Source organism: Pelophylax lessonae (genome assembly GCF_965119305.1).
Source record: "Pelophylax lessonae genome assembly, chromosome: 2".
Taxonomy (NCBI): domain Eukaryota; kingdom Metazoa; phylum Chordata; class Amphibia; order Anura; family Ranidae; genus Pelophylax; species Pelophylax lessonae.
Genome location: NC_138769.1, coordinates 175,337,386 through 175,363,056, shown reverse-complemented (window position 1 = coordinate 175,363,056; position 25,671 = coordinate 175,337,386). Strand labels below are relative to the sequence as shown.

At 40.5% G+C, this 25,671-nt stretch overlaps 1 protein-coding gene across 1 annotated transcript in view; it reads left to right on the top strand.

Annotated features, from left to right (window-relative positions):
* The window catches only part of PPEF1 (protein phosphatase with EF-hand domain 1), a gene marked incomplete at its 5' end in the record, with an annotated part of 74,795 nt that extends 49,442 nt beyond the window's left edge, over positions 1–25,353 (top strand). The window contains 6 exons of the mRNA XM_082247225.1: positions 4,994–5,179; positions 8,591–8,733; positions 15,194–15,300; positions 15,413–15,576; positions 23,425–23,509; positions 24,865–25,353. Of these exons, the coding sequence (XP_082103351.1) occupies positions 4,994–5,179; positions 8,591–8,733; positions 15,194–15,300; positions 15,413–15,576; positions 23,425–23,509; positions 24,865–25,064 (885 nt within the window). The 3' untranslated portion in view covers positions 25,065–25,353. The remainder of the gene's footprint in view (positions 1–4,993; positions 5,180–8,590; positions 8,734–15,193; positions 15,301–15,412; positions 15,577–23,424; positions 23,510–24,864) is intronic.
* Between the last annotated feature and the right edge of the window lie 318 nt (positions 25,354–25,671).

Sequence of the window (25,671 nt, the reverse complement as noted above, 5' to 3'; positions counted from 1 at the left end):
AAATTCCCTTTTAAGAAGCTGTTCTGTCACATCTTTGCCCGTGTTACATAAACAGAAGTATACTCACCTTCTCTCAAGCACTGTGGTGTCCTGGAGTTCCTCACCGTCACCAGTCACTGACATCTTCATAAAAAAACAAAACCTAGGTAATAGATCACCTGGGAGGCAAAGGGGTTACTTTAGTGACAAAAGGTCATAAAAGGGTTTACTGGAAAAAATATAACATTATTGAATTTAAATTAATGACAAAAATATTCAATGCTAAAAACAAAATAATTTACAGCTTCACAGGATCACTCAGAACCACAAAGGCACCACAAATAAAGGTGGGTTACAGAATCAACAGACAAAAAACAAAAAAACACAGGAGACAACACATGATTAACTGGTCGTCTGGACACCAAATATCAGTACACATATGTCATGGGATAAATATCGCCTATAAAGAACGCAATGGGAATAAACCATGATATAACAAAATTACATCTAATGTGTGTAGAGCCCCTGGGGAGTGAAGCATGGGGGTAACCCTATATTGAATATGGTGACAAATGAGGCACTTCATTTTCCAATGCCATATTACAATCTTGACATCAACACAAACTAACAGCCTAACAATAAGCTAGAGGGACTCACTTTTTTTTTTCTGCCTCTGACTATACAAAGAAATTGACTTCAATTGATGATACATCGTCAACTCCATCTGTGCCTCATTTGGCACCCTATTGAAAATAGGGTTACCCCCGTGCTTTACTCCCCAGGGGCTCTACACACATTAGATATAATTTTATTATATCATGGTTTATTCCCATTGCATTATTTATAGGCGATAATTATTGGATGACATTTCATATGTGTACTGATATTTGGTGTCTGGACGACCAGTTTATTATGTGTTTTTTGTCTGTAACGCACCTTTATTTGTGGTGCCTTTGTGGTTCTGAATGATCCTGTGATGTTGCAAATTATTTACCCTGAACATTTTTGTTAATAATTGAAATTCAATAAATGTTGTATTTTTCCAGTAAACCCTATAATGACCTTTTGTCACTAAAGTAACCCCTTTGCCTTCAGGGTGATCTTTTACCAGGGTTTTTGTTTTTTTATACATGTGTCTGGTTACAGTGACAACACCTGATTTGATGAGTGGTCTATGGACATTTAAAATTGCTGATAATCAATTAGAACCCACTGCTGCTTTTTGTTTAGGCACTGACATCTTCAGCCTGTTGGCTTCCGTGTAGCGATCTTAGGCCATTTTCTTTAGCTAGGGCAAGATGACGTCACTCTTGCTGCCCATGCGCAAGAGTTCATTCATCTTGGCATTGCCGAAATTGTACACTGAGCTGCACATACACATGTCGACTATATGGGAAGTATATTCTTTGACAAATTCTAACAATATTTGTAAACTATGCTATGATTTTTCTTATTAAATTACCATCACTCCACTCCTCTCCAGATGCTAGTTTAAAATAGTGGTCATTGAGACAACAAAGTAGCATCACTCTATTGTACACAAGGTCCTTGTAGTGTTATATTGCATACATTAGTATTAGCAGAGGCAAGTGTATACTACAGATAGTAAACAGAGGTCAGACAGTTCAAGCGTGTATCAGGTGGCAGAGATGAGACTCCTTGGGGAGCCTCAGTGAATGGAAGTTTTTGCTTGGAGGCTTAGGTAGCTGCACTGCATCAAAAGTCTTTATAATAAAGAGAATTTAAAAGGTAACAATACCCATAATACATACATATCAGATATAACTGTATAATATACTGTATATTAATTAGGCATCGTCGGATTATTGGTGGGGCCAATTATCAAAGGCCGATATTCACTTTTTTCGAAATAGCAGTATCGGCCACAAACTTCCCGATATGGCCGATATTGCTTCAAGTAGTTGTACCGGAGTGATACCTGCAGCTATAGACATCACCCTAGTACCATTTTTTAGAGCAGACAGTCAGCTTTCTTGTATTTACATTATAAAAATAAGGGGTACAGCGCCACATATATGAATGAATACAAAATAACAATGAATGGAATAAGAATTCATGCAACTGTGTTGAACAGAAACCAAAGGTACACCCAAAGGTCAGTCCATGAGTCCCACAGAATATAATGATTAACTTGGACCAAATAAATGCAGAGAATTCAGGAGAGTCCAGCACCAAGAACAGGATCAAGTTCAAAAAGGATGCATCACCATGTGCACAGAAGAAGGTGTCTGCTTACCAGATCATTTGACCATCAGTTAAGAATGGTCAAAACAGGCGTGTGTTGGAATGATGAACTTAGAAATTAACAGCACACTACCAAGCTCCAGTAGCAATCCAGTTCCTGTTTACAAGTGGCGCCTCCAAATCACCCAATGCTAGTCAGCTGGACAAGCCAAATAACCTCCCTTCACTAATCACTGACCAATGGCAGTTTTTTCTTACACTGATGAAATCGGTGGGTTTATAATTTGTAGTTACAACCGATGCGGCTAAGCAGCCGCGTTGGCTGTTGCTACAAGCAGTGGGAAGGAATGTCCCACCCCTCCCACCGCTCCGCCCAGGTCTCATGTACCATTGGGAGGCCCAAACAAAGCCGGATTCCGCTTTGGTCGGGTCTCCGATTTGGAAACCCGGAAGTAATGTCATGACATCACGTCTGGTTACTGGAGCCTTAAAGGCACCAGATTTTAAAAAAATGACTATTCAAAACAGCCAAACTAAGAATTTGAATGCTTTTAAGTGCAGAGGAGGGGTTTGGGGTCTTACAGACTCCGGTTTTCTCCATAAAGAGTACCTGTCACTGCCTATTACTGCCACAAGGGATGTTTACATTCCTTATGACAGCAATAAAAGTGATAAAAAAATAAAAATAAAAGGACAGTGTAAAAAAGAAAAACTTTTAATATGCAGAATATCGGCACTTAATGCACCTAATATTGGCTATCAACCCGATGGGTGGCCAGAAAATCAATATCAGCCCTGAAAAAACGATATTGGTTGATCCCATATATATGTATGTATGTGTGTGTGTGTGTGTGTATATATATATATATATATATATATATATATATATATATATATATACACATTATATATTATATATATATTAATATTTTTATAGGAGTTATGCAGCATCCATAAGGTTTACAAAAGTGGTTTACCTAATCTATAAATGTAATAAAGTTTATAATTAAAAATAAGAACTACTATCAACAGTCCCAAAACATACGTACCCTGGATACTCATAACGCATTAGTTACAGTTACTTGATAAATGAAGTAGTACCCATAAGGAAAGAGCTGAGTTGTTATTTTATGGAGCTCTTAATGTAGAGAAAACCTGCAAAGAAGGAGAAAAAAAGCAAGACAAATCAAGGGAGAAGGAAATGTAATGCCTAAAAATGACCACAAGGCTAGCAAAATGAGGTAGCCTAGTACTCAACTGGACTGCTAAGGGTCTTGCCATTACATAGTTACATAGTTAGTGAGGCTGAAAAAAGACACACGTCCATCCAGTTCAACCTATGATGTGTGTGTGTGTGTTTGCTTTTAACCGTACATTGTATACCCCTGTATGTTGTGGTCTTTAAGGTGTCCATCCAATAGTTTTTTGAAACTATCGATGCTCCCTGCTGATACGACTGCTTGCGGAAGAGAATTCCACATCCTTACCGCTCTTACAGTGAAGAACCCCTTACGCACTTTAAGGTTAAATCGCCTTTCCTCAAGTTTTAGTGAGTGGCCACGTGTCTTATTGTATCTCCTTTCTCTGAATAGTTTGTTCCTTATGCTAGGGTCGCCAGTACAGTATTTGTACATTGATATCATATCCCCCCTCAATCGTCTCTTCTCCAGAGAGAATAAGTTCAGTGCTTGTAGTCTTTCCTCATAGCTGATGTCCTCCATTCCCCTAATTATTTTTGTTGCCCTTCTCTGGACTTTCTCCAGTTCCAGCACATCCTTTCTGAGGACCGGTGCCCAGAACTGGACAGCATACTCCAGATGTGGCCGGACCAGAGTCTTGTAGAGTGGAAGAATAATCTCTTTATTTCTGGAGTGAATCCCCTTTTTTATACAACCCAGTATTCTGTTGGCTTTGCTTGCAGCGGCTTGGCATTGCATGCCACTTCCAAGCCTGTTGTCTACCAGTACCCCCAGGTCCCTTTCCATCCTAGACTCACCCAGAGGTTCCCCCCCTAGTGAGTAGCTTGCTTTCTGGTTTCTGGCCCCCAAGTGCATTACTTTACATTTTTCTACATTAAATCTCATCTGCCATGTAGTTGCCCACCCCGTTATTTTGTTCAGGTCTGCTTGCAAGATTTCCACATCCTGCATAGAAGATATTGGCATGCCTAATTTAGTATCATCTGCAAATACTGAGATTGTACTAGATATCCCCTCCTCTTGATCATTTATGAATAAATTAAAGATGGTGCAAATGGAAGAGGAACTCTCTCTATTCTGCTCCTTCAGCCACTTCCCCTGTGCCTTATATCTCCCCACTACTGTCTGCCCTTCCTCACACACCATCTAATAATTGGAGGAGGCCTGAATGGCCCTTCCTGCTCTGTATGGCGTGCACTCCAGCTGGAGGGCACACTAACCGTGATGGCATCACGCACATATCTGCATCAAAGTAACTTCCTTCCTAAAAAAATGCACTGACAGGGGTTAAAGTAGGCAAAGGAATGAGATGCCTTAACTGTTACTGGCCTTCACTGGCCAACCACAAGCTCAAGGAAGGTAGGTGGCCAAGCTGCATTGCCTTACTGCAATAGGAAAAAGTCACCAACTTGGCTGCACAGTCAGACCTGGACTGGATAGACAGAAATACAAACTATTACGTAGGAAAGGGTTTGCACCTCAACCATTTATTTAGCTGTTTGCCTGAAGTTTAGCTTTAAATATGTAGATAAGATTGGCAATTGCCTCAGCTGTGATGTTTTGCATAATGCAAATGTGTTTTTGTGTCTGTTTTTTCTTTTTTCTCCCAGATTGTTGACATATTATGGAGTGATCCAAGAAAGCAGAATGGCTGCTGTCCGAACAGTTTTCGTGGTGGGGGTTGCTACTTTGGACCGGATGTGACTACAAAATTATTGGACAAATATAATTTAAAAATGTTGATTAGGTCACACGAATGCAAGCAGGAAGGGTATGAATTATGCCACAATGGAAAGGTAAGATTGTCTAAAGTACAATTACTCTTTGCATGTTGTTTATCTTTAAGGTTGCCATATTGAATGATGTGATTACAATGAACATACCATTAGGTAAATGTAATGGCTAACACAACAACAGGCATTAGCTGACCCAGAAAACCTAGACAGATATCCAACTTGACAAAGGAGTTCATTTACTAAAGGCAAATTGCTCCAGAGCTTAGTAAGTGAGCAGAATCTCTGCTGACTTCCATCATCCAATCATGTGCAAGCAAAAATGCTGTTTTTTTTTTTGTTTTTTTTATCATGTATGTAATCAAGTATTCTTTGCAAAGTGAAGCTTTACCTCATTTCCTGGAGCAACTGCACTTGCAGATTGCAAATGCATTTTGCAAAGTGCACAGTGTATTTGCCTTTAGTAAATCAACCCCAAAATCTGTCACCCACAGTGACATTCCCAGATTATGAGGATTTATCCTTTTAAAGAGATCCTTAAATCAGAGAAATCTGCAAGTTGTGGTTGCTGACTTATCATTTTGCAATGCTAGTTGGCTGGCCGCCATGCTGACATATAAGAAGAAAATGGTCGCACACCACCACGGAATCCACGCGTCTACTGTCCTACCCTGCTGTACCTTGTACCACTTATGTGAATAAAGGAACTTTTCTTCATTGGATTCCGTGGTGGTGTGCGACCATTTTCTTCTTTTATGCTTCTCCTGGTTTCGAGCTGAGGTTCACCACCCACCTTGAATCGTGGACTTTGACTAGCCTGAGCGGTGTTATCTCTCTTCATTTGCCATGCTGACCATGCTTACAGTCAGATAAACATCTCAGCAAGACACGACTGGGAACATACTCACTTGTTTGAACCTAATGCTAAATAATACTCTTCGCACAGAAAAAATATAAGCTTGTGTAGCCTCTGGTACTCAGCTGTCCTGGTCTGCAGCACTGCTCTGTCTGGCAGCAGAGACCAGGCCACTGTTGCTGTTGCTGCTGCTGCCCCTGCATCTCCTCTGACCCAACTTAAGTTGTTATAGACAGGAATGGCTGCGTAAGAGGACGGGGGAAAGAGATAGGACACTGCTTCTGCTGCAGGGCTGTAAGAAGCCTAAGTAAGCCCCGCCCACCACCCAGGAGCTTAGAGGAAGAGGAAACTGAGCTGCGGTGCACCCTGGGAATGACAAGAGCCTGCTGGGAGGAACTATGACTTATGGGGAATGTAGTACTGTACCTGTACCTGAAATTACAAATCCCAGCATTACCAGAGTTAATTCTTTGGTTGATGAATTATTGTGCATTGTTGCAATAAATATTCACTCTTCAGCCCTGGTGTGATGTAGAGTGTGGTAAAGCAGTGGTGCCTTCAGAGAGAAGGCTACACTTGCATATACAAAGGCATTCTGAGAATGTTGACTGTATATATCTTTTTTATTTTTGTCAATTATGTTCTTTTTAGCTGAGAGTTAAAGTGTTACTAAACCCAGGACCCTGCATTTACTATATCTGGTCTCCCACAGTACACAGAATATGGAAATGCAATCGGTTTAGTAAATATAAACTGCTAAATACCTTTTCTCATCAGCAGTTAGAGCAGTATTGTGACTTCTTTGAGTGTCTGGTAAAGCTTGTAGGAGGAGTTTTCATTCTACCCTGGCTGTCCTATCAGAATGCAGGACCCCTGACACTCTGTCTGGACAGTGCTGATTGGCCCTGTGCTTAGCACATGCACTCTCCCAAAGAAAAAAAAAACCCTCTAGCAATACACACCAAACTTAGCATGTGCAGCTAACAGGAGATAGTTTGGGGACTGTGGAAGAAGGGGAGGATTTGAAAAGACAGGATCAAAAAGCCTTTTTACATAATGTGGAGAAATAACCCCTTAGGTTCCACAGTGAGTATAACAAGCATGCTTTACTGCATATACAGACTATTTTTACTACTGTGGGTTTAGTAACACTTTACATCTGCAGCATTTTTTAGTTTAACGCATTGAGCACAATATAATAAACATTCTCCAGAGAACTATTTGGTAAATTCTTACCCAGCACTTGCAGTTTTTAACTTCCAGTGCTGACGGCTCCTGCTCTTTAATTACTGCTTCAACGAAAGAGCTAACACTGGACAGTGCAGTCTCCTGCCAGTCTGTTAGCTTGGAGAAGGGAGGGGGAAGGGAGGGGAAAGGGAGGGGAAAGGGAAGGCAGGTAGTGCCTTGCCATCCTAGGCCACAGTATTGTGTGCTTTTATTGATACACACAGTGTAGATAGACACAGCTCTAGTCTCCACATACAAGGGTATGGAGAAAAAAGGAGCCACCCTGCAACAGGAAAACTGAGGCAATGGCCATAGCACTTGCTTAAAGCAGAGCTCAACACAAAAGGTGAAGCTCCGCTTGTTTGCACCCCCCCCCCCCCCATCCACTGCCACATTTGGCACATTTGGGGGGGGATTGGGTACCTGGTTTTGACAGATACCGGCTCCCACTTCCAGGTAAGATCGCCGATTTGCATCCATTTTGCATAACAGGAGATCGTGACCAGCTCTCAGTGGAGTAGATCCACACACCTCTGGGGTGGCCGCGGTCCGCACTGAAAAAGGATCCTGTGCGTCTTTGGCTCAGTTTCAGGTCCGAATTCAGGCAAGCATTTAGACCTGATTCGCACCTGAAACGGAGTGCGGGGACGCACTGGACCCCTGCTGCGAGCCGCGGCCGCAGCTAGTGTAAGCCTGGCCTAAGTGTCCTTACAGTATTTATACCTGCTGACTTCTAATTTTTTTTTTTTTTTTTAGACTGGGACTCCGCTTTAAACTAGAACATAAGCAAGGATTAAAAGATAAAGATAAATAGCTACTGTGATTAAATTGTCTACTGAAAGTGTTTAAAAAACTGAGGACTTATTACGTTAAAGTATAACTAGGTTATTGTTTTAATCTTATTTTTTTATAAGACCTTATTTTATTTTTTTACATTTTTTTTTTTTTTATTTTGGATAGAGTGCAGAGGGATTAAAACACTTATCATATTTTATTGCTGTCTGTGCCACTGTTAGGCAGGTTCACCCTCTCTATTTGTCCTGTTTACCATTATCATTGAAAGTGAAAGTGAAAGTAAAGGAAAATCCCAAATTGTGGGTTGTCCTAGAAATGTAATAGAGGGGAAATCTTCCAATGGGGACACTAGTTCTTGTAATCTGAGGGTCTCCAAGAAATTCCCCTAATTTGCAGGGATTTCCTCTCACTTCCTGTTTTGGCTATGGGACAGGAAGTGAAGGGAAATCTCCGCAATGGGATGCAGATGGTGAAAAAAATCTTACTGAGGTTATAACCCTTCCTTGCTTTACACTAAATGAAAAAAAAATGTTTTGCCTAAAGTTCTACTTTATTGAAGTGTGGCAATAAATATACGCAGTTTTTATTGTCATTAGGTTGTGACAATATTTTCAGCTTCAAATTACTATGATGAAGGCAGTAACAGAGGAGCATATCTCAAATTGTGTCCAGATTTGATCCCACGTTTTGTGCAGTATCAAGTCAGCAAGACCACACGGAAACTCACCCTTAACCAAAGGTAAGAGAAAGTCTCTAGTATTTGTGCATGCAGTCAGCATAGAAATCAACTACAGTATGTAAATGCTAAAACAATTATGCATTTTCTGTTATTTCGTCTGTTAAGACAAACACCTGGACTTGTAGCAATTTGTCAAATAAATAAAGTACTGTGTATCTATCTGCAGAATCCAGGCATTGAGAATTATCAGGAATTCCAGCTCCATACATTTCTATGTGGTTATTATGCATATATTTTAGCAAAATCTGTTTTTCACTAATTACCAGGCTTAACCACTTACCCACTGGGCACTTAAACCCCCTTCCTAACCAGACCAATTTTCAGCTTTCAGTGCTCTCACATTTTGAATGACAATTACTCAGTTATGCAACACTGTCCCCATATGAAATCTTCATCCTTTTTTTTACACAAACAGAGCTTTCTTTTGGTGGTATTTAATCATAATTGGGTTTTTTATTTTTTGCGCTATAAATGAAAAAAGACCGAAAATTTTGTAAAAAAATGCATTTTTCTTCGTTTTGGTTTTAAATTTTGCAAATTTAGTCATTTTTCTTCATAAATTTTGACTAAAATGTATACTGATACATATCTTTAGTAAAAATAACCCAAATAAGTATACATTTTTTGGTCTTTGTAAAGGTTATAGAGTCTACAAGCTAAGGTGCCAATCATTGAAAATTGATCACACCTGATGTACTGACGGCCATCTCATTTCTTGAGACAATTCAGGACAGTACAAATACCCCCCCAAATGACCCGTTTTTGGAAAGTAGACATTCCAAGGTATTTAGTAAGAGGCATGGTGAGTTTTTTGAAGTTGTAATTTTTTTCCACAATTATTTGCAAAATGAAGATTTTTTTTTTTTTAATTATTTTTCACAAAATGGTCAAATTACGAAGTTATTTCTTACACACTGTACAGGCATACTTGCAACTACACCCCAAAATACATTCTGCTACTCCTCCTGAGTATGGCAATACCACATGTGTGACACTTTTCCACAGCCTGACCACATACAGAGGCCCAACATCCAAGGAGCACCGTCAGGCGTTCTAGAAGCAAAAATTGCACATATAATTTTCTGACGACCTATCACACTTTTGAAAGTCCTGGAGCACCAGGACAATGGAATTACCCACAAAATGACCCCATTTTGGAAAGAAAACACCTCAACACATGATCTAGGAGGCATAATGAGTCTTTTGAACATGTCATTTTTTTCCACAAGTTTTTGGAAAATGTGGAAAGGAAACCAAAACGCATTTTTTTTTTTACACAAAGATGTCCATTTATTAGACATTTCTAACACATAGCAAGTACATAGCAAAAATGACACCCCAAAATACATTGTGCCACTCCTCCTGAGTATGGCGAAACCACATACGTGACACTTTTCCACAGCCTGGCCACATACAGAGGCCCAACATGCAGGGAGCACCGTCATTTCCTAACTTGCCATTACAATTTTGTGAGACACTGTAGGGCACTGATAAGCATTGTAGTGGCACTGATGTGACATGGATGTGGCCTGGATGAGCACTGACGTGGCATGGATGTGGCACTGATGAGCACTGACGTGGAATGGATGTGGCACTGATGAGCACTGATGTGGCATGGATGTGGCACTGATGAGCACTGACATGGCATGGATGTGGCACGGATGAGCACTGACGTGGCATTGATGTGGCACAGATGAGCACTGATGTGGCATGGATGAGCACTGATGTGGCATTGATGTGGCACGGATGAGCACTGAAGTGGCATGGATGAGCACTGACGTGGCATTGATGTGGCATGGATGTGGCATGGAGTAGCACTGACGTGGCATTGATGTGGCACGGATGAGCACTGATGTGGCATGGATGAGCACTGACATGGCATGGATGTGGCATGGATGAGCACTGACGTGACACGGATGAGCACTGAAGTGGCATGGATGTGGCACGGATGAGCACTGACGTGGCATGGATGTGGCACAGATGAGCACTGACGTGGCTTTGATGTGGCACGGATGTGCACTGATGTGGCATGGATGAGCACTGACATGGCATGGATGAGCACTGACGTGGCATTGATGTGGCACGGATGACCACTGATGTGGCACGGATGACCACTGACGTGGCATGGATGTGCACAGATGTGGGATGGATGAGCATGGATGTGGCATGGATGAGCACTGAGGTGGCATGAGCGGGCACAGATGTGGCATGGATGAGCATGGATGTGGCATGGATGAGCACTGAGACAGCATGGGCAGGCACAGATGTCGCACAGATGAGGCACAGATGAGGCATGGATGAGCACGGATGAGGCATGGATGAGCACCGATGAGGCATGGATGAGCACCGATGAGGCATGGATGAGCACCGATGAGGCATGGATGAGCACGGATGTGGCACGGATGAGCATGGATGTGGCATGGATGAGCACTGAGGTGGCATGGGTGGGCATGGATGTGGCATTGATGAGCACTGAGGTGGCATGGGTGGGCACGGATGAGGCACGGATAATGCATGGATGAGGCACGGATGATGCATGGATGGAGCATGGATGGAGCACGGCTGAGGCACTGATGGGGCACGGCTGAGGCACTGATGGGTCACTAATTGGGCACAGTTGAGGCAGAGGAGGCGTGCAGCTGCAGTTTCTCTCCTCTCCTCGCAAGCTGTACCGATTGCTGTGTACAGCGTCCGAGGAGAGGAGAGAAATGAACCGGACATGCGCCGGTTTGTTGTGACGTGATCGCTCTGTCATTGGACGTAGCGATCACGTGGTAAAAGACCGCTCTCATTGGCCCTTTACCACGATCCGTGATGCGTCGGGTCCCCGGGACCCGGCGAGCACGGACACTCCCGTGTGCGCGCCCCAGGGGGCGCGCGGGAGCGCGATTCTGGGAGGACGTTCCGGAACGGCCTCTCAGAACTAGACGACCGCACTGAGGCCGTATTTTTACAGTCTACCGTCGGGAAGCGGTTAAAGTGGAACTATGCTCTCTCAGTTAACATTGACTATTTTTAATCCTTATGTTGCTAGCATTAGTAAATAGATAGAAAAGTACATAATATTTACTTGATTCAATGACAAGTATACAAGAGATAGTTGCTGCGGCGTTCCTGTGGGCTTCGCTCCACTGACCCGGCTTCTGGGAGGGAACCAACGAACCTCCAACCAGAATCGAGAAGCGTGATGTCGTCACTGCCGTAGACCACACCCTACATGTTTCGTCATACGTGATGTCATCTGGGGGTTGGTCTGGTTCAGTCTGGGCAGGAATGCCATAGCAACTATCTCTTGTATGCTTGTTATTGATCAACTTCTTGTAAGTGCAATTGACCTTTTACTCATTAAATGTGAAGTCTTTTAATGCACCATGGGAGCATTTCTTTTTTGATTTTTATGATTCATGAGTGTGAGGATAGATGACCATTTCTATTGTCCATGGACGGATGATCGATTGTTTTTATGATTTGATTACCTGTAACCTGTGCTGGAAGACAGATGACCATTTCTATTTGTTTATGAATGGATGTTATGCTTAAGCTGACCACTGATAACTTAGTGGTCCACTCAATCTGGTAAAGAGAATACCTTATCACTTAGGGTGTGAAGCTTTCTTTCTGGTTTTCCAGTCACCCTCTTTTACTATCTGCTTGTGGGTCTCCTGGGAATGGTGATGTCGTTTACCTCCTGCTTCTTTATTGGACTTGACCACTTTTATGGACTTTTTATGATTTGTACACTATCATTTTAATAATCAGCGGTTTTATCTATTGAAATTAGCGCTGCACTATTTGTTTATTATACTTTAACTTGGAAGCCTTTATCATTATTCTAAGTGCTAGCAGCTTTCCTCTTAGCACAGTGTTTATTTTGTTTTGACAATTTCAAGGTTACGCCTGCGCATGCACAGTATCCTGGCTGTCCCTGCACACAGGCGGGTGGGTTGCACTTGAGCAGTGTCATCATCAGGCCATGCCTATGCAGAGAACAGGCAGTCTTCACAAATCAGCCAAGGAAGGAGGCAGTGCGCCTTCACCCACAGTGCTGTCTAGTGGCACCAACCAGCTAGGACATACCACTCCCTTAGATGTGGCAGGTTGAATAAAAGCCGCTACCCTCTCCTCAGTCTCTCCAGCACCTAAGTAGCAGGGTGACAGCACAAAGGGACCCCCAGAACAGAAGAACTAACCCATATATAGAGTGGCAGAAAACCGGCACAACCTCCTAACCTTCTCCAGGATAGGCATACCCAATAAGGTCTTCAAAGACTGGGCTTTGTCACAGCAGACCAAGGCACTGGACCTGTAAAGCACCCCATCAGCTAACTTGTTCAAATGTTACATGTGTGTAGAGGCGTGTGAACAGCTTTAACACTCACTGTCTACGTTTGGGGCCACTCCCCTGCCCCTGCATGCCTGTTTGTATGACTACAGTGCCTGTGTGAATGAGGTTTTAGCTTGCATGTGCTAGATACTTTTTTTTTGTATAACAAAAAAAGCTCACAAATGGGCTTCAAAACAATTTGTAAATGCTGAGACTTGCTGCTGCCCTCTCTAACCTGCTTCCCTGTCTAACCTGCTGAACTAGGCAGTGACATACAAGGGCATTATTGGTAAATACAGCTCTGTGCAGTAACATCCTTTCTGATCCATAGGAATGAATAGTAGCAACCAAAAATGTGGTATCATTCGGTTCATAAAAATTCTTAGGGGTCTATTTTATAGCACTAAGCCGATATTGCTAACTGCTCTATCCGGTACACCACAAAGTTAATTTTCTTCAAATGCAGACTGGGGTAAGGAGACTGGGATTTCAAGGAGTTCTGTCTGCTTAGTGCTCCATGATTGAAATAGAGCTCTGTGATTGCAGGAAAAGCTGATTACTTGACCAGGCTCCCCTCCTGGCTTTTTTCTTTTGCTCCTCATTAAAGGAAAGGGCGGTAGGGGAAAAACACAAGGTAGCTCCTGTGGGGATGGAGACCCAGACCTCTTGTGGTCATCTCTCTGAAAATCCTTACAGATATCCACCAGCTGTTCAAACACAATGGAAAAGGAAGCTGAGAATTCTTCCTCTGACACAAAGGTCACCTGAGGTTGGAGCTCCTAAAGTAGCAATTATCTGAATAGCAATCAACTTTCTTTAGAGTCCTGCAACAAATGGAGAACTAAGTAGATTTGTTTAAACATATCCCTGTTTGTGTATTTTATTCTTAAATCAAGTCACGGTAAGGCCATACTGATTCTATACAGGGGGCACATATTAATTCCCAGTGTTTGTAATGTTTCAAACCAAAACAGCACGTCCATTGGATGTGGATCAACATACATCAGAAATATGGATTAATGAGTAAAATACACATGAAAAATGTATATATTGCAAAATGCCTCAGAGGGAGGAGCTACTTGTGTCATGAGTGGACATGGTAAAATCAGTAAAGCTGACCAGCAGTTAAACATTGTGTTTGTATGGCTTCTGTTATCATAGACAACATGTGGCTTCCAAGCTTGGTTGGAATTTGGAGTTTACATTCACCCACTGCTGGACTAGAGGGCACATGGTTCCTGGAGAAGAACGTAGCTATGGCATTCAAATAGACCTGCTATATGGGCAATCCATAGGCTGAAATTGCCCCTAAAGTCTATGGCTTCAAACGCTTCTGAGTCACTGGCCTAGATCAAGTTTACAGATCAGTAAAGAAAGTTGGAAGTCCTTATCTGTATACTTGATCAAAGTCACTGATTCAGGATTTAAAAAAAAGTCACTGATTCAGTTGGTAGATTTACCAAAGATATCGAAAATGTTCACTTTGCAAATTCGTTTAGGGCATCACAGTGGCTAAGTGGCTAGCCCTTCCAACTGGGAGCACTAGGGTCATCAGTTTGTATCCCAACCACCGCACTACCTGCATGTAGTTTGTATGTACTTTCTGTGAGTTTCCTCCGAGTACTCCAGTTTCCTCCCAAGCTCGAAGACATGCTGGAAGGTTAATTGGCTCCTGTCTAAATTGAGCCTAGTATGTGTAAGAATAAATGTGAGTTAGGGACCTTAGATTGTAAGCTCTTTGAGGGCAAGGAATAACGTGAATGTATAATATATATAGAAAGTGCTGTTTAAATTGACGCTGATACTGTATATAAATACCTGTAATAAATAGTAACTAAAGTGAAACCATGTGCATTTCAACTAGACGAGCACAAATCCTGTTGCTTTAATTTCCCTTGCAGATGATTTGGTATTCAAAGTGAACACAGCTTCCCCCTATTTACTAAGCTTTTAAACCATTCTCTATTGCTTACTTCCTCGCACTAACTCTCTCCACTTCCGTACATCCAGGGCTGTACCCTAAATTTTGGCCAGTTTTTATAAATAAAACCCATCCTGTATTCACTGCTAATGTTAATTATTTATTTTTTTGGTCCTTTTAGCTGAATGAAATCATGTTATTATTCCTCCTAACAGGGTCAGTGCTGCTGAAGACTCAGCTTTTAGAGCTCTTCGAGAACAATTCTATGCCCATCGCTCTGACCTCATTAAAGCATTTAAAGAGTTAGATCCAACTGGAACAGGTATAAACATAGTTTATCCAACAACCCTTTGTACAGATGGGGAAAAAGGGTAGTGGCTACTGTGAAAGTAACATTGCTAATCACAAAAGTTTAACTGATATATTTTAAACAGGAAAAATCTCCACCAGTGATTGGGCTAGAGCAGTGGAGGCGATTCTCCATCTAGACCTGCCTTGGAGGACTTTACGTTCTCGTCTCGCACGGTTGACACCTGATGGGAATGTGGAATACATGTCTTGTTTTGAAGATCTTCAGATAGAAAAACCCATTAAAGAAGTAAGTAGTATTTTGCTGTCTTTTTAGGATACCAATGTTCTAATGACCCATCATTAGTTGCACACGTCTGTATGAATAAATTCCTGACAATCTCTAACCTCTGGGGAAATGACTGTGCCTAGGCTGAGAGGTGAAATGTAGAAGAGTGATGTCACCCGTCTACTGTAGACAGAAGGAAAGATTTCCTCAAACTCCTCTCCCCAGTTATCGCTCGTTCTCTAGCACTGTAAATTTGTAGCAAGTCACAAAGTGAGAAAAGAAGCCGAAAGTTTTGGTGTTGTGAAAAGATAATCCTGCCTAAAAAAAGACATGTCCATCAATTTAATTGAAAATATAAATACTTGTATCCTCAGGACCTTAAACCCACAGTTTATCCAAAAGAAGCTGAAAAAACCCTATTAAGTGTAGTACATTTTCTCCAACAGGGAAAAAAATATATATTTAACCTCTTGCTTAGTGGGCACTTTTCCCACCTTCCTGTCCAGGCTAATTTTTAGCTTTCAGTGCTGTTGTACTATGAATGACAATTGCGCAGTCCTGCAACATTGTACCCATATGACATTTTTATCATTTTTTTTTTACGGATTGAGCTTTCTTTTGGTGGTATTTAATCACCACTGTGTTTTTTCTTTTGCTAAACAAATGAAAAAAGATGGAAAATTTTGAAGAAACTTTTTTAGTTTCTTATATAAAATTGTACAAATAAGTAATTGTGCTCCTTCACCGATGGGAACTGATGAGGCTGCACTAAAGAGCACTGATGAGGCAGAACTGATGGGCACTGATGAGGCAGCACTGATATGGGGCATTGATCGGTGGCACTGATGGGCACTGGTAGGTGGCACTAATGGGCACTGGTAGGTGGCACTAATGGACACTGATAGGCAGCACTGATGGGCATTGATAGGCGGCACTGATGGGCATGCTGTGACAGAGTGTGAGGAAAGTACTGCCGATAACCGGCAAGTCTGTTTACACTGTGATCAGCTGTGATTGGACACAGTTGCTCATGTGGTAAAGGGACACTGTGATTGGCCTTTACCACGTTCTGTGATCTGCTGTGTCCAAAGGACACAGATCACAGAGCATGCCGGATACGCACCCCTGGTGATTTTAACACCCTTAAAACAAACTTAATCAGCTTGCATTTCGCCTTCCCTGTTTTCTCCTACCCCCTGCCCCCATCAATACGCTAATTACATTTTAAAATAAAACATTTTTAATTCCATTACATACATTCATTTAACCACTTAAGGACCAAGCCTATTTGCTCGAAAATTACTTAGAACCCCCAAACATTATATATATATATATATATATATATATATATATATATATATATATATATATATATATATTTATTTATTTATTTTTTTTAGCAAAAAAATGGCGGTTGTGGCAATATTTTTTTGTCACGTGGTCTTTCAAACGCAAATCTTTTGGAAAAAATAAATGTCACTGAATTTAAAAAAAACTGAACAGTAAGGTTAGCCTAATTTCTTTGTATATTGTGAAAATTAATGTCATGCCGAGTAAATAGATACCTAAAATGTTATGGTTTAAAATTGCGCACATTTGTGGAATGGCGATAAACTATGGTACCTAAAAATCTCCAAAGGGGATGCTTTAAAACATTTTTAACGGTTAGCATTTTAGAGTTACAGAGGAGGTCTTTTTCTAGAATTATTGCTCTCACTTTGACAATCGTGGTGATACCTCACATGTGTGATTTGAATACTGTTTTCATTTGCGGACGCGACTTACATATGCGTTTTCTTTCGTGCGCGAGCTCACGGGGACAGGGGCACTTTCAAATATTTTTTTTTTTCTATTTATTTTTTTTCTTTTTTATTTTTAACAGTTTTTTTTTTAAAACAAAAAAATCTGATCACTTTTTTTCTGTCACAAGGAATGTAAACATCCTTTGTGACAGTGATAGTCAGTGACAGGTACTCTATATGGAGGGATCTTGGGTCTAAAAGACCCAAGACCCCTCCACTGCATTCAAAGTATTCAAAACACCGAAATCGGCATTTCTGAATACTGACAGTTTTTTTAAATGGGCACCATTGGCAGCCGAGTAAACCGGAAGTGACGTTGTGATGTTGCTTCTGGGTTACATGATCAGAGACCCAATTGAAGCCGAATCCGGCTTCGTTCGGGACTCCAACCAGCCGTCACGCTGGTTGCAGCTGCAGGCATCATCCCAGTACAACCACTTCTTCAATCCGCCGTACAGGTATGTCGGATTGCGGGAAGTGATTAAACCAAGTGTTATCATCAGTAGGTCTCTGGGTTTCTCTATACATGGTAGGTGAAAGGGGCTGTCAGGGTTTGTACACGCTTCCTAAAAACATTACAGCACCCATGCTCAGTACTGTCATGTGTCCTGTGCATAGATCCTATGTTATGTCAAGGAGTTTATTTAGCTCCTCTAGCTCTTATCTAGCGACTACAGAATGATTAGTCCCTTTGGCGTTCCTTCATCCAGTAATTACAGACCTGTAAGTCTGGCCCTAGATGATATGTTTCCCCCTATTAGTCCCTTAAGGAGTTTATTTAGCTCTTCCAAGCTCATACCTAGGGACTTCAGATTAATTAGTCCCTATGTTGTGGATAACAGACTAGAAGGAAGGCTTGAGTAGTTTAGCAATAGACAACTAGGAGGGTTAACACCTCTTAGTTCACAAGAATGCTGTGTTTTATCAGCTTATAACAGGACTTCTGGCAGATCAGCCAGGCATTTTCCATATTTTATGGGGTGGGGATCTAATGGCATTAAACATGAGGAAATGTTCAAGTATTGCAGAGTATGTACTGAATATGTTTTTTTTTGGCCTGACATACATTTTAATTCACACATTAACTATTTTTGAGGGACCATTTCAAATGCAAAATCCAAATATACTATAACCACGGCTACCCTTATGTATATGTTTCTGATTTCCTCATCAAAAGGAAGAAGATTTTTTTTGACAGCTCCTGCCATTTATAAGTCAATGCTGGTTACTGCTTATGGCTTTATTTTCTAACAGATGCTCTTTTTATGGTCTATATCAATACCACAAATATCTTCCCCAAAATAGATGTTTGATTTAGGATGGCCATAGATAGATCGAAATTCGGCAGATTCAGCAAAGACCAGCCCAAATTTCGATCCATCCATTCCCATACTCCCTTGATAGAAGTCAAACTAATGATCGTCTTCTGTTAAATGAAAACTTTCATTTGATCAGCGGCTACAGCATTGATCAGTGTATTCTGACAGCGCAGGAGTTCCCGCTGTCAGAATACAATTCAGTAGCACTGCAGGGAAGATTCCTCCAACCGTTTCTGGCAGATAAAAAAAAAACAAAAACATACTATCTACGACTAGTCTTAGAGGTCTGTAATTATTTGGTAAAGGTATTTGCTTTTGTGGTAATCCAAGTGAAAATAGTTGGCTTTTTGGAAGCCTTGAAGCTCTTGCCAACTTTAGCAGCATTAGTGTGCTTTGAGTAACTTGACAATAAATCTATGGATAACTTGTCTTCATAAATACTGGTTGCATTGTTTTAAGGACATATAAAACTTTTATTCCAATAAATACCCTGCCTAGATTTTTTATTTTAGGCTAACAAAAGGACAAAAATGTAAAGCTTTTGTTCCAAACTTTTTTGCAGGGGAGACCAAAAGCTGCCATCTGACAGTAAGGTCCGTGAACAAGGAATGCACATCCCTTATTGTCACCTGGATCCTTAATTAAAGCTTATGTCCAGTCAACACCATTTTTGCATATATTGTGTAAGGGATAGAACACCTCATGGGTTTTTACTGTTATCCCATTTACTGAGCTTTTCCCCTACTTTCTGTTCAGATGACAGTGAATTTAGCAGACAGAATGTAAGGGAAAATCTGTGACAGGGACATAGAGAGAAATAGGAAACATGATGGAAGGCAAAGTCTGTCTAACAGAGTCACAGATAAAAGCGAATACCTGACAAGGGTTCTAATCATTACTCACGCTAACCAAAACTAAGGAAACATTTGGATGGACATACATCTGCCCTGAAAATGCTAAATACCAGATTGCAGATGCCATCTTTTAAAGAGTCTCTAAAAATTAGAAACGGAGACATGGTTTAATGAAAGAAATGACTGGGACATAACCATACCAGGGTACTCTTTATACAGAAGAGACAGAGAAGGCAAGAAAGGAGGAGGAGTGGCCCTGTATGTGAAAGATAGCATTAAATCTAACCTAATACAAGTTGGTGAGGCCAACATAGAGTCAGTTTGGGTTACGTTGCAGTTTGCTAATCATGCAGTAACTCGTGTAGGTGTGAATATGGACCACCTGGTCAAGTTAAAGAACTAGATGATCTACTAGTTGAAGAAATAGCTAAAATGACAATGAAAGGAGAAGTTATCATTATGGGAGATTTCAATCTTTCAGATATAAACTGGAAAACCAAAATAGCAAGTTCTACCAGGAGTACAGATATTCTAAATTCCCTACTGGGGTTGTCTCTGCAACAAGTGGTTGAGGAGCCAACCCGGAGGGAGGCCATTTTGGATTTGGTATTCACAAATGGGGATTCGGTATATGATGTCATTGTAGGCGAAACCTTGGGATCTAGTCAGTGTGGTTTAATATAAGAACTGTGAAAGAGTCACACCACACAAAAACAAAAGTTTTAGATTTTAGAAAAACAGACTTTTCAAAAATGAAATTAGTCATAAATGAGTCCTTATCCGACTGGAACGGATTACATGGAGTCCAGGAGAAATGGGACTACTTAAAAGGTGCATTATTGAAGGCAACAGAAAATTGCATTAGACTTGTCAGTAAAAGCAAAAAAAAAGGAAGAGACCACTGTGGTACTCAGCAGAAGTGGCCCAAATCATTAAAAATAAAAAGCTAGCATTTTGTAATTATAAAAAAACCCAGAGCAATGAAGATAAGGAAATCTACAAGATTAGGCAGAAAGAGGCCAAGCAAGTTATAAGAACTTCTAAAGCGCAGGCAGAAGAAAAACTAGCTCAGTCTTTGAAAAAGGGGGAGATATCAGATATATAAATGAAAAAAGGAAATTAAAACAAGGAATAACTAAATTAAAAAACAAAGGACGGAAGGTATGTAGAAGAGAATAAAGGGCTAGCTGACTGCCTTAATGAATACTTCTGTTCAGTTTTTACAGAAGAAAAAGGAGAAGGACCTCCACTTGAAAGGATGACTAATGAATCGTTTGATGCATGTGTCTTTACAGAGGAAGACGTTCTAAGATTGCTGTCTAAAGTGAAGACAAATAAGTCACAGGGTCCTGATGAGATACACCCAAAATTATTAAAAGAGCTTAGTGGTGAGCTGGCAAAACCATTAACAGATTTATTTAACCAATCATTAGTAACAGGAGTCGTCCCGGAAGATTGGAAATTGGCAAATGTCGTGCCCATTCACAAGAAAGGTAGTAGGGAGGAATCGAGCAACTATAGACCAGTGAGTCTGACATCAATAGTAGGCAAATTAATGGAAACCCTATTAAAGGATAGGATTGTGGAACATCTTAAATCCCATGGATTGCAAGATGAAAAACAACATGGGTTTACTTCAGGGAGATCATGCCAAACAAATCTTATAGATTTTTTTGACTGGGTGACTAAAATAATAGACGGTGGAGGTGCAGTAGACATTGCATATCTAGATTTTAGTAAGGCTTTTGACACTCTCCCACATAGAAGACTTATCAATAAACTGCAGTCATTGAGCATGGACTCCCATATTGTTGAGTGGATTAGGCAGTGGCTGAGTGACAGACAACAGAGGGTTGTAGTCAATGGAGAACATTCAGAACAAGGTCATGTTACCAGTGGGGTACCTCAGGGATCTGTACTGGGACCAATTTTGTTTAATATCTTCATAAGTGATATTGCAAAAGGCCTCGATGGTAAGGTTTGTCTTTTTGCTGATGACACAAAGATATGTAACAGGGTTGATGTTCCTGGAGGGAAATGCCAAATGGAAAAGGATTTAGGAAAACTAGAAGAATGGTCAGAACTCTGGAAACTGAAATTTAATGTGGATAAGTGCAAGATAATGCACCTGGGGCGTAAAAACCCAAGGGCAGAATATAGAATATTTGACACAGTCCTGACCTCAGTATCTGAGGAAAGGGATTTAGGAGTAATTATTTCAGAAGACTTAAAGGTGGGAAGTCAATGTAATAGAGCAGCACGAAATGCCAGCAGAATGCTTGGATGTATAGGGAGAGGTATAAGCAGTAGAAAGAGAGAAGTGCTTATGCCGCTGTACAGAACACTGGTGAGACCTCACTTGGAGTATTGTGCGCAGTACTGGAGGCCATATCTCCAGAAGGATATAGATACTCTAGAGAGAGTTCAGAGAAGAGCTACTAAACTAGTACATGGATTGCAGGAAAAAACTTACCAGGAAAGGACCTTAACATGTATAGCTTGGAAGAAAGAAGAGACAGAGGGGATATGATAGAAACTTTTAAATACATAAAGGGAATCAACTCGGTAAAGGAGGAGAGCATATTTAAAAGAAGAAAAACTACCACAAGAGGACACAGTTTTAAATTAGAGGGGCAAAGGTTTAAAAGTAATATGAGGAAGTATTACTTTACTGAGAGAGTAGTGGATGCGTGGAATAACCTTCTTGCAGAAGTGGTAGCTGCAAATACAGTGAAGGAGTTTAAGCATGCATGGGATAGGCATAAGGCTATCCTTCATATAAGATAGGGCCAGGGACTATTCATAGGATTCAGATATATTGGGCAGACTAGATGGGCCAAATGGTTCTTATCTGCCGACACATTCTATGTTTCTAAAAAACTCGTTGGTATAAACCATCTTTTTCAGTGTTATTCAAATGTATTTTGTCTAAATGTTTTCACAACTGTATGTGTGGAGCAACTGTGGCACACTTGCAATTGTGCTTGCAATATCTACACTATCTACAGAGATATTTAGATGGCTAGAACACATTTAATAGCCTTACTTTCTTTTTTGACCACGGCCAACTCCGACCCATTGTTTCGTAGACGACCTATGTGCTTCGATCTGTTCGTTTTGCAGATAATATATTTGGTAAAGCATTTAGTAACATATTTCAATTTTTTTTTATTATTTGTCTTAATCTCTTTACATTTCATTAATTTTATATTTTGCATAGTTGATTTACTTTTTGCAACTTTTGTTGCGTTATTAGTTATTTTTAAATGATGAAAATGTTTCTATAGTTTTACATTTTGTAAATGCCCTGTTCTATTTTGTATTATTGAAACACTCCTATTTATATTCTGTTTATTTTGTTAACATTATTTTATCCTTATCTATGTTTTGAAGAGCAGCCCTTAGCATTGGGAAATCTCTTTCCAAGTGGACAGAAAGCCTGACTATACCTATTCTTATAAATGTTCCTTCTTACCTCCTCCCACCTATCCTGCCTAACCTGTATAAAACAAGATCTGTGTACTCACCTATTTTCAATCCGCTCTGGTCCGGGCATTTGATCAGCAGCTCGGAGTAAGGGAGCACTTGACAATGACTGTGAATTCCAGGAGCTGTAACGTCACCCATAGGCTCCCATGGCCCAGCCGTTGTCGGCACTCCCTCCTCTCCTCTGCAGCAGGAGCTCACTGACATAGGGAAGTCAGAGAGGCAGGATGACATGAGGGAGGAAACATTTTCAACAATAGTTATAATTAGACTTTTCTTCCACTTTAAAACTCCTTGATTTTGTCTTATAGGTATGTGCTTGTTGGTTACATGTTGGGTGATGTTATAGTAATGGTCACTTCCCAGACTTTCTTTAATATACATTTTTATACTTGTTTTGCAAACTAGGTGCAACCAAGCTTGGTAGAAACATTATACAGATACAGAGCAGACTTGGAGAGCATATTCAATATAATTGACAAGGATCACTCAGGTAAATTGATATCTTGTAGTAACCATATCTATTAAAATGTTTCTGTTTCTTGGAAATATAGGTATATATAGGTAATAGTATACTCACCCAACTCCTTTTATGAAGATGAAATGGTGTAGCTTATTGTCAGTGTTTTGCACAAGAGCACATCCTAGTATTATTTAGCAGGAAAATATATATACCAGAAATAGACAAGGAATTTTGTACCAACTTCCATGCCATATGGACCCAACTCTTTGTCTGCAACTGAATTTTACACTGGAAGCTCTAGGGCAGTGCTTCCTATTCTTTTTTGAGTCACGAACCCTTTTAGGAATCTGATGAAAGCTATGGATCTCCACTCCAGAAATATTCACATAAACACAACTTTGCATACAATGATTAAATGTACTTGCCCTATACATAGATAACATTGAAAAAGTTTGAATAAAGTAAACAATCTTTAAAAACTCACGTATTCTGCTCAAATCTACAACTACTACAACTACTACTACTACTAGAAAATGATTATTAGCACTTGCTATTATGGAGTGGCACAAGATCGCGGTTGTGCAGAAGATGATGATACAAATTTAAATGGTAAACATGGGTCAAGAGATGCTTAGCGGTTGGTGCTAATAGCAGTGGCAGGGTGCGTTTTTTTCCTTAATTTCTTTCAGTGGGAAACCCTTGATTGGGACAAGGGGGAGGGCTGTGTAGTGAATGTAAATGTCATTTTTTATATGATCCTCATGGACAGGGAAGCAGACATTCCAAGCACCAGGAATTGTGGAATATATGTAGTGTTCAGAGAGCAGCAAGGTGGTGGCATTCCAACACATGGGTCACTGGAACCCTCTTCTTTCATAGGTATGCTTTTGGATGCAAGTAACCCTGTGCTAACAGGGACACTTTAGAGTGGTTGTAAAGGCATAATTCTTTTTTTCTTAAAAACATAAACGTTATACCTACCTGCTCTGTGCAATGCTATCACACAGAGTGGCCCCAAACCTCCACTTCTGGTGTCCCCCACCAGTGCTCTCTTCTCCTCCCCTTCTTTGAGGACCTCCATAGTAAGCTGCTTGCTATGGGAGCACTCATGTGGGCTCGTTCCCAAGCCAGGCTTTGTGTGTCCATGAACACATACAGCACTGCTGCAAATGGGCACATTGTTGGATTGAAAGAGGAGCCAGGTAAGTATTTAACGGGAGAGCTGGGCGGAGCTGATCATGGAAGGCTTTTTACCCTAATGCAGAGAATGCCTTTAGAACCACTTTAGTCAGTCAGCTAATTAATCATGATAGGTGAAGTGTTTTTCTTCATGCACCCTTTATATCCTATACATTCATGGAAATGTGTTTCTATGTCCTTTTTAGGTCTTATCTCCATTGAGGAATTTCGTCAAACGTGGAAACTTTTTAGCTCTCATCTTCATATCAGTATAGATGATTCGACCATTGATGACTTGGCCCACAGCATAGACTCTAACAAAGATGGTAGCATTGACTTTAATGAGTTTTTGGAAGCTTTCCGTGTGGTTCATAAATTCGAAAGGCAGGATAGCAAGAAAAGATGAAATCTTTCAGTCTGCCTCCTGGGCCATGGTGAAGAAATTATCCCACAATCAAGAAGATTGTGGTTGTTCCTCTGATTCTTATAGTCGGTGTTCTTCTTGGATAAAGTTGTGGAGCCAACTGTCAATGAAATACAGAGTGGCCTTCCAGAGGAGAAGCAAAACATTCCTGACAATGGATCAGGCAGTGAAGGAGTAAACTGTGTGGACTTTTATCTGGTTTTATCCATACAGACCAACTAAGTAAAGATTCTGATTTGTTGATATATTTTGGCATGGAAAATTGGAAAGGTTTTGTGGCATGTTGGAGATGTCCTGTCAGATGGACGTATTTGATATACAGGAAATGTTTAAATGCATATCAATAATGGCATTCAGATGCAACTTATCATATATACTGAATATATTCAATGCTTTCTTAGAAAAGGTGAAGTGTGGTTCTAGCCTAATTATTTTCATCAAATAGTTCACACACATATTTAAATAATATTTCTTGAATATAATCTTAAATAATATACAACATGCTTTCTAAACAAAGCTACAAATGTAATCTATGTTACAGCAGCTGTCAGAATATCCAAACAGCAGCTGCATCTGACTGGATGGACAG